Here is a 9,473-nt window from a genome sequence, read left to right as displayed (position 1 = left end):
CTCAACGAAACATCAATACTAGATTTCAAAACAAATAGCATGGGCTCGAGGAAAAATAAGAGGTAATTATAGAGCAGAGCATCTTTCTTTGTATTTTTATCATTTAATTCGCTTAATCGTATTCGTAATTTATATCTCTTTCCTTATATCAAATGGTATATTAAAAAAAAAAAAAAAAAAGGTACCATCCCAAACAGAAACCAGTTTATGACAAGAGAATGAACAGTTCTGTGATGATCAAGAAGGAAGTTACATTAGCACTAGAGGATTGAAACTGAACTTTTGTCACTAACTTTTTTTTTTTTTTTTAGTGCTTCTCAAGAAGGCAACAGGCAAATCAAATTCCCTCGCTTCTCCACGAGCGCAAGGTAGGATAATTCAGGCAAAGGTATATCCACAATTTGGCGCAAGGGAACTTGGCGTACTGATTTTTCCCATGGCAACAGTTTGAGGTCCTGAATTTAGCACCGAAGCATATGAGGAAAGAAATGTCAAACGCTTTATTCCGTTGAATAGATTGATCTAGAATTCTGAGTTGGGAAAAATATTAGAGAATGCAGGCTTGATTTATTACCAGAGATGAGCGCCTTTGGTCTGGTCTTGAACAGTATCTTGTGGCGAATAATTCCAATGACAGCCAATTGTACCCTTGAATTTGACGGAGAAGCAATATCCCCTCCACTATCCTTCTCTTCCTCTCCCTCTCCTTCAACCACATCCCCATCTGAGACTCTTGTTTTCTTCAACACCAAAATAGGCTTCTTCAGGGGCACCTTCGTCCCCGTCAACTCGTGGTACCCTACTGTAAACGTGTAACTTTCCTACAAACCCACCGAAACAAGTTTCACAGATATGCTACGAGAAGCTAGAAGCGAGGGAAAAAAAAAAAAAGAAGAGAAAAATTCAGAAAATTGTCATGGTTAAAAATGAAGGCTGACTGGCCAGAAAAGGAATTAATTAATTGAAAAGGGAAACGGTGGGGAATTGGGAAACCTGAGACGAGGGTCGGCAGAGAAGGCCGATATGGAGATTGCGGAGGCGATCTTGAAAGGAGGGCTGGGCCTCAACCACGCCTTGGAGTTCCAGAATTGCCCATTCCGGGCAATTGCCTTGACCGCAGCTGCACTTCACCTTTATCTGCATCCCCCGTGCAATTACCCAACGGATGAATTGAATTCAAGCAGTGGGGGGTGGATTTTTTTTTGCCGGGGCGGGGGGGGGGGTGGGCTGTCAAAAAATGGCCGGTTGAAGGAGTAGTAACGAGGAAAGGTTGGAGGACAGACGGCTAGTGACTAGTGAGAGAAAATTAGGAGGGAAAACAATATGGATTTGGCGGCAAAAGGGCCATCCGTCGATCTGGAACATCTTCTCTCAGCGGAACCGTGTCGTTGCACGCGCCACGGATGAATCAACTTATAACAAAGGGATAATTTCGCAAAGCTCCCTTGAGTTTCGAACAATTTTTGCTTTTGCCACACTTTACGTGTGTACTATTTTTGAGTGTGTACTATTTTTGAATGTGTACAGACAAAAGGATAATATATATATATATATATATATATATATGTGTGTGTGTGTGTGTGTGTGTATATGAGTAATAATCATTTGGAGACATTTATTTGATGAATTTGAAGTCTTGCATGCGGGAGCAACAATCACTTAGCAAAGAAGAGAAACCATGTGATGAAACATTAAAGTTACTAGTTGTGGAGAAAGGTTGAAAATTTTAAGAAAAAGTTGATTTAATAGAGAATAATCACAAAAGACTATTAACAAATGATTTGGAATGTTAAAACAAATATGTGATGTACTAGAAGATGACGACGCTGCAAGAATGAAGGGAGAGACAACAATTGAATGAAATAGGTAAATGAGAGCGTGGAGTGAGATAGTTTTGACTAAATATGATTTCTTTATCACTTGAGTATATGCGGAGGATAATAGTAGATAATGAATGACATGGGCAAATTTAGAAATACATAAAGTGACAGGAAAAGTTTACACTTTACACTAAACATCTAGGTATAGAGACTTTATTATTGTAGAGATATCACATAGCATTTGAAAAATTATAAGTTTTTATTGGGATTGGGAGATCCTTTAAGAAAATTTATTTTATAATTTGGACAAAAAATGTAAAAAATGCACAACTTATGAATAATTTACAAAACATGTAAAATCATTCACAATAATATATAAACGACTTTTACTTTTCCCATATTGAGAGAATTTCAAATTAATTTTTTTAGCCATCTCATATAAGTTATAAATACAATTTTAAACACTTTTCCTTTTTCTTTTTAATTTCCAAGCTAGCGATATGGATAAAAAAAAAAGCAAAATGCTAAATAATTTATAAAATTTCTTAAATTGACTCAAAATAGCTTACATAAAAGGAAATATTTCTTTATTTGGTAACCTAAAATATACCTAATTAACATATCAAACAAATAAAGGTGGATCTAACATTAAAGTTTTAAAATCATAATCAACCCTCTAAATTGCAACACCTTAGTAAAAGAAATCTACCCTTCCATCAAAATATTGATCCACTATTATATTTCCAAATAATTGAATCCTAAAGAAAACCAAAAAAATTCTTTTTCTAGTTTGAAAACATTTTAGATAAAAGTTTCTTTTTTTGTATGCATCTTCATACTTTTGTCTTTGCTTTTTACTTTTGATTAATATACTTTTTATTTCGTAAAAGTGAGGCAACCAAAGGGCAAAACTATTATGTTCTCTTTCTTAAAATGAGTATTTTAATGGTATATTTTGAATTGGGTTTAAATATTACAAAAATTTGAAAATAAAGGAGCTAGCTGTTATTTCGTAAAAGTTTGTTTGGATTGAGTATTATTTCCCCAATTTTATTTGCTTACATCATCATTACAATTTTCAATACACCTTTTTATCTTCCAAATTACCTTTTTATCTCACATACATCACGTCACAAAAAGTGCTACAGTAAAAATATCCCAAATAACTTACAATCCAAACAAACATGTTAGAGGCTTCTGAAATTATATCCCTATAACAAATGCCACGGAATGGCTCTTCTTTTGTCCTTTTTACTCTTTTTGTTCTACACCTTTAATTTCTTGTTTACGTCACACGAGTTCCTTATATGGTGTGTTTTTCTTGTTTATTTCACTTGTTTTCCTTGACGAGTACCCTACCGGACGCGCAGTTGAACGTACAAATTCCTCTCACGTAGCAATTGATTTGAAGGAGAGCTTTAAAATTACTACACAAAACGCTTAACACACGACAGTGAGCTTGGCTGAATACCATGGCGACATAACCACTATCTCAGTTATGGTAGATAGAAGTTTTCTCTAACGTCCTCTCCCGGGAAGGAGAGAAAATTGAAGATACAACAGTCATCGGGAAAGAAGAGAGCAACAGATTGTTTGTACAACTAAAGCTTTTACAAGGTCACAACAGTCAACAACACAATGATCTACACATGCAAAGCAAGAGACCCTCCACATGATGCATCTAAGGTCTAAAGACTCTTAACCATACAAAGATTTAGTCAAGGGGCAGGCATGGCAAACGACATGACCCCCAACCTACCTCTACACAGACCCATTTAACTAAAGACGGGCTAAACTAGAAGCCATCAAAGCCTTTGCTTATGAACGGGGAACTCTGCTACACTAGAATGCCTAGATGAAACACTGGCATGGCTAACTCCAGCTGACATAGAATTATTTGTTAACCCACTCTCTATGGTTTCTGATGAGTTATGTGGTGGCTGCCGCTGTATGGTCTCCATATTTGTATCAATCTCACCAGTCAGCGTCTTCACCGCAAACTCAAAGCATGGGTCTGACCATATGTCCTTAGAAGGCGAGTCCACAGAGGAACCAGGAACTGCATCAGGCAGATTTGAGGAAGAGTCCATACAGGAACCAGGAACTGCATCAGGCAAATTTGATGAAGACCCCTGATTCATAGAAACCTTGGTCTCATCTCCTATTGGTATTGCACCCATAAGAGTTTTGATGGCAAATTCAATGCATGGATCCTGGCACAAATCCTTCAGACAAATCCCAAGAGGCGCTTCTGGCTTCTCATCACCCTTACAATCAGCAACCCCCAGCTTCACAAGCTCTTCTGGGAAAGTAACATCTCTGGGAGGCAAAGCATCAACGCTGTCTTGCTTACTATCAGCAGCTTCGGTCCCAATTGTCACCCTTTCAACTTGTTCCTGTACATCAGCTATGTTGTCACCTTTGTCAGCACAATTGACTTCTGTCTCAGTCATCTGTCTTCCTGCAGCTCGACGAACTCGAGTATGTGAATTTGACTCCAGTGAGAGATTAACTCTAACGCCAGCAAGTCTTTTTGAAGTTCTGCGAGGCAAATCAGCCCCCTTCTTGTCATTCAATTTTCTCTTCTTGCGATTGGTTGCTTGCAAACCAATTCCTGTATGTGAATTTTCAACAAGGACCTCAGTTACAGTAGTACTTTCAGAAGAGCTTTCCTTCTTTTCTCTCTCTTTTAACTTATTGGCCTCTGGCAGGTTATCATTATCGATAGCAGCAGTTTCTGCAGGATCAGCACGTTCCAAAAGAAACATATGGTTAAGCAGATGCAGCAAACGAGCTTCACATATTAAAGTGTCATAAAGACATCTATTTAACTGCTACACATACACAGCTGTTTTTCTAATAGCAAAGGTGGTGCATGCTTAATGGTGTATTTTACTCCACCCGTCCCCCCCCAACTCCCCACCAAAAATTAGAAAATAATAGTCAGAAAGCATTTGCACTACTTTAACTTAAAAGAGTAATGGACCATAAGAGGAGAGTCTACATGTCCACAATCAACAGATAACTCAGAAATTTTATACAGTCGGCGTTGCCAACTGTGAAACAAAAAGGAATGTGAAGCACCTGATTTCTGAATTTCATTCCCAATAAACTGTTTCTCTGCTTTGCTGTCAGCTGTTCTCTTCTCTTCAATTTCAACAGAAGACTGAGGCAAAGAAATACCACAAACTTGTGACCATTTTCAAGAATTCACGCATCACTAAGGAAGAAGAAGAAGAAAAACAGCAATAAAGGTTTCACAAGGGGACGCTATTTTGAGAAATAATGCACTTTGTATGACAGTTTGATCTGTTATTATCCCCTACAGAAGGGAAGAAATCAAAAGTTGCTGCGATTTCTGAAGCTACAAATATACAGAATGTTAAAAGATGTAATGAAGATCAAAATTCATCCACCATCGAACAGCTAGATAACCAAAGAAACACCACCAAATAGGGAAGCAGCTGGATCCAAAACATCATTAAGCCCATAAATCAAAAGAAAATGTAGCCTTTACTACCCATAAAAATTTTATAAGAAACACATAAAATAAAAAATTAATCACCAAAAAAAAACTCAGAGAGCTCTCCTGAGCATTTTACCATTAAAAGCAAGGAACCACTAAAAAGACAGCTCAGTTGGAGCCAAAATAGTGGAATGCAGAAAATAAATGCACCAGAACTTTAAAAGTGCTTTCTCCGCAACTGAAACCTCTTGCACCTAAGTGTGACTTTCAGTTATATAATCATTTACATCAATTTTCTCGGCTTGTGCTCTCAAGGAAACTAGCTAATTGTCTCATCAAACGGCATCTGTCTCTCCAATTCAAATGAACAAAGGTTTAATCCAGTAAAGAAAAGTACAGGAAAAGAAAGGGAGCAACTCACTGGTAAAGAATTATCTCTTGACTCCAGGTTGATAGAGCTTTGTTCATTGCCCATTGATGCCAGCCCTCCCATCTTTCCAGTATCAAGGTAGCGGAAAACTTCCTTCATAGAGCGGAAGAGATGACCACTTTCAGGATCAATGTAGTACTGGAGAAGTTAAACATCAATGACAGTCAATACAATTCCCAGCATGAGTATAACTGAATACATATTAAGCCAAGAGTCAAGACTCAACAATGTCAAGAATAGCAAATATACCCGAGTATCTCAACAAGTTGAGTTGTTTAGGTCTATAGTAACTAATAAATATTGACAACCATCACAGCAACATTTCAAGCCAGGCATTTGACGTTGAAAAGGAGAGAGAGAAAGTTACTGGAGACACAGTACCGGATCTCTCCTGATTTTATTACCCTTCTGCGTAACTCTTGTTTCTTTGATCCAGCCTGCAGGTAATCCTTCTGCAGCTTCCTCCTTCACAACAAACTAAATTTGGTAACAATCAAAAACCTTGCTAAAATGGAGTAGTAGACTTAATAAGATCCATTAAATTTTATGAAACAAGAAACAAAAACAGGGCAATAACGGTTTTACAAACTTTTATTGCAAGACGGCTGCTGATGCTTTTGTTCTGAGTCTCCTCATGTACAGGTTGGCTGACTCCGACATCCTTGAGATACCGAAGAACTTCAGGCTTGGAATAGAATTTTCGTTCATTTGAGGGATCAACATAACACTGGAATAGATCAATACCACTATTTTCAGTATAATATAAAAGTCAAAAAGGAAAAAAAAAAAGCAAAATCTCTGATGGTTCTCTCTTTCAAAGATTCATCAGTTAAAACACGGAAAATTTCTGCTATCATTAGGAAGAAAAAATAAATGGGACAAGTTTCATGCCAAGTAAGATCCTTATGAACTCAAAAATTTAGAATATAAAGTTCATAGAGCCATTAATGCAATGACCAAAACAAATAATCTTCATAGCTTGACATCTCAAGAGGAATTAATAATCAATAACCAACTCAGTTTTGATAACTGAAACTTTTAGCCCTGCCTTCCCTTTGTCCCTCCTCCTCCGAAACTGAGTAATCAGTTTACGCTTGTCTCCATTTCTATCATATGCTCTATATCTATCCTCACTCTTAAAAATGGCAAATCAAAAGATTCCAAGACATGCCTGCAACTGGAAATTTCTTTGCTTACCATAGATAATGTAGCGCCTACTATAGCTTACATGGAAAAACGTGATTTCTAGGTTTTAAGTTGAGTGAGCCTCAGAAATTGAAAATGACGGGCATGGTTTGCCACCCTTATGAATTGTCATGCTGTTTTTTGGTACAAATTAGCAATAGGTGAATCTGTTAGATACAGTGGGGCCTCGGGAATTTCGAACCAACAGCAATGTATTTTCAACGGTAACTGTAGCACTACATTAGGAGAAGCTCATGGGACACATGCTCGTGTTATCCTTTCAAGTAACACCACGAAGGAATTTCTCCTAAAGAAAGAGTATGTGAATGTTCAAAAGGGCAAAAGGAAATCCCTAACCTAGAACACTCAACACATGCATTGACTTCTGTCTTATGATATAACGAGTCATTAAACCAAAGCAGATTCCAGGTAAAGTAGATCCCTAATAATAATCTTTTCTGGAATAGAACTGCACCAAGACGCAGTAGGTCCAAACTTGGAGCTGTGAAAATACAAGTAACAAGCAGCTTTAGAAACAAGAAAGCAAAGGCTAAACGCATGATACATGCAGCATTCCATCCCATAAATGATCTCTGTTTTTTTTTTTCTTTTTCCGCCCCTCGTTCTGGTCATTGAATATAACGCATTTTGGGTACAAAATCTTTTCGATTGATTCTGCTGGCAAAAATTCCCCTTGGAACTTACTGCAAACTCCTAGCCTATATTCTTGGTTTAGATTTCAACTTAAATGGAAGAACCGCCCAACTCAACCATTTAAATCTCGCTACATTGGTATAGGTAGGGGTATAAATCCATTAACTTGCACATGCAATCAGAGGCTTCAAGCAATCGTGGTTTTCTCTAACATGCAAGGAGGATCAAGGCACATTTGCACCAACTAATTGTATACCCTTCATCAGATTGATCAAATCAAAGCAGTAGGAGCCTAGGAGGGCTTAAATAACAAAATTGTACTATTTTTATGTAGAAACAAACGTTTTTAAAAAAGAAAGGTCCAGAATTGCAGCAAACAGGCAGAATTATCAAAACCCCAATTTGGTGAACATTTCAAGGCCAAGACAAAAAATAAACAAAAGAAAAATGTGAAATATATATATAAAGGCCCTTTTTTTCGTTTTTGTGGGGGGGGGGGGGGGGGGGCGCGGAGGAGGAGTGCGGAAACAGGTAAAACATGAAGAGAGGTAGAGTAGTAGAAACCTTGTCTTTTTTTCCAGTCTTGCGGACTCTAACTTCGACCTTCCAACCAGCAGGGAGCCAGTCATCGGACGACTTCTCGTGCCCCATTCACCGGAATCTCCACCTCTCCTTCTACAGTCCCCCAAAAACTGAAGAATGTTAACCAAAACAAAAAACTACCAAGAAAAAAAATAAAGGAAAAGAACCTCCCTAACCTCTCCTGCGCAGCGGTAATTGCAAAGGGAGGAACATCTACTTAGACGTATGAAGCGAAGAGTGTGATTATTATTATATATGTGGTGGGTCGGTGGGTATTATTGTGGGTTTCCACACAAATTACGATGGGCTGGGGAGGGAAGGAGGCTGAGCTGGGCGATTCCCACTATCTTGTCTTCTTTTCTCTCGTCACAATCTCTCTCAGACACTCTCGAATTGTAACTGAAACTAAAGTAGCAGCGGTCGAGTGATGCGAGCGGCTAAAGATGGCGAGGAGAGCGTGATGGCGTGGGGAGGGACCGTCTTTTAGTTCGTGTGGGCGGGTTGGGCGGGGGCGTCTGGGTTTGGGGTTTTGCAACTTGCAAATTTAACAAATGGAAGGTGTTCGCAGCCACGTGTTCCCAACCTTTGTCTGTGGCAAGTGCTCCCACAAAACCCCCCAGACACATCAAACATGTCTGTCAAGTGTCAAAACCCCCCAAACACAGCCTCCTCCTTTTGTTTCACTTCTAAGTATTAGTGTAGTATTAAGTACCAAGTACTCCCTCACTCACTCGTGCTTTGTTGTGCGTGCTCCTCTTTCTTTTTTCACGCCTTCTGCACTCATGGCCCCTTTATCCTACCTGGCCTGGGCTACCCTAAAGACTTTTTATAGTAGTAGTAGTAGTAGTATCATTAGGACCGTTTTTTCGATTCACGCTTAGTGTTTAATTTAATTGTGTGTGTGTTGTTGATCTTGACTCGAGGAAAAAGAACCACCAATGTGGCGAAGGTGCCCTTGGGGGAGGGGGTTCAGGGTCGTCCGTCCCACATCGAGAGATCGTGGGGCATTAGTCTCTGGATTTAAGGTTCACAAGTGATCGGTTCAGTTACCAATTGGCTGAATTCAGTTGCTTTATGGATCCTTCTTAGATTGTCCGTTTGAATCGTTTTTTCGGTTCCCGCTGAGTGTTTAATCTAACTGTGTGTGTATTGTTGATCCTTGGCTCGAGAGAAAATTTTTTCGGTTCCCGCTGAGTGTTTAATCTAACTGTGTGTGTATTGTTGATCCTTGGCTCGAGAGAAAAAGGGACGGACTTCCTTCCTTTCCTTGTGTCCACTAGATTCAAGTTACTTGTAATACGCTTGGAGTAGTGCCTCATTACAAAAATATATAGAT

At 38.7% G+C, this 9,473-nt stretch overlaps 2 protein-coding genes across 4 annotated transcripts; both read right to left on the bottom strand.

The window, feature by feature from the left end:
- Positions 1–66: 66 nt before the first annotated feature.
- LOC113725057 (uncharacterized) lies at positions 67–1,367 on the bottom strand. Its single transcript, XM_027248031.2, has 3 exons — positions 994–1,367; positions 575–821; positions 67–455 (listed from the first exon to the last, which is right to left on the bottom strand). Exons 1-3 carry the CDS (start codon positions 1,141–1,143, stop codon positions 379–381), a joined length of 474 nt encoding a protein of 157 aa, XP_027103832.1. The 5' UTR covers positions 1,144–1,367; the 3' UTR covers positions 67–378.
- Positions 1,368–3,386: 2,019 nt separating this feature from the next.
- On the bottom strand, positions 3,387–8,453 carry LOC113725054 (uncharacterized). Of its 3 annotated transcripts, none has more exons than XM_027248025.2 (7): positions 8,314–8,453; positions 8,120–8,230; positions 6,306–6,443; positions 6,098–6,193; positions 5,708–5,854; positions 4,905–4,986; positions 3,387–4,557 (listed from the first exon to the last, which is right to left on the bottom strand). In XM_027248025.2, exons 2-7 carry the CDS (start codon positions 8,204–8,206, stop codon positions 3,626–3,628), a joined length of 1,482 nt encoding a protein of 493 aa, XP_027103826.1. In that variant the 5' UTR covers positions 8,207–8,230; positions 8,314–8,453; the 3' UTR covers positions 3,387–3,625. The 3 variants fall into 3 exon arrangements, with proteins under 3 accessions (XP_027103826.1, XP_027103827.1, XP_071929520.1); XM_027248026.2 differs by having other exon boundaries at positions 6,098–6,181; XM_072073419.1 differs by having other exon boundaries at positions 8,120–8,343.
- Positions 8,454–9,473: the final 1,020 nt, after the last annotated feature.

The sequence above is a fragment of the Coffea arabica genome, chromosome 2c (genome assembly GCF_036785885.1).
Source record: "Coffea arabica cultivar ET-39 chromosome 2c, Coffea Arabica ET-39 HiFi, whole genome shotgun sequence".
NCBI classification, from domain to species: Eukaryota; Viridiplantae; Streptophyta; class Magnoliopsida; order Gentianales; family Rubiaceae; genus Coffea; species Coffea arabica.
Note: the sequence above shows the minus strand (reverse complement) of the source record. Positions and strands in the feature narration are given on the sequence as shown.

Coding starts and splice junctions, on each gene's coding strand:
- LOC113725057 (XM_027248031.2), bottom strand. CDS start 1,143: ATGCAGATAAAGGTGAAGTGCAGCTGCGGTCAAGGCAATTGCCCGGAA. Junction 822..993: donor TCTGCCGACCCTCGTCTCAG/GTTTCCCAATTC, acceptor GTGGGTTTGTAG/GAAAGTTACACGTTTACAGT. Junction 456..574: donor ACCAAAGGCGCTCATCTCTG/GTAATAAATCAA, acceptor TGCTAAATTCAG/GACCTCAAACTGTTGCCATG.
- LOC113725054 (XM_027248025.2), bottom strand. CDS start 8,206: ATGGGGCACGAGAAGTCGTCCGATGACTGGCTCCCTGCTGGTTGGAAG. Junction 6,194..6,305: donor GCAGCCGTCTTGCAATAAAA/GTTTGTAAAACC, acceptor TACCAAATTTAG/TTTGTTGTGAAGGAGGAAGC. Junction 4,558..4,904: donor GAATGAAATTCAGAAATCAG/GTGCTTCACATT, acceptor CTGATCCTGCAG/AAACTGCTGCTATCGATAAT.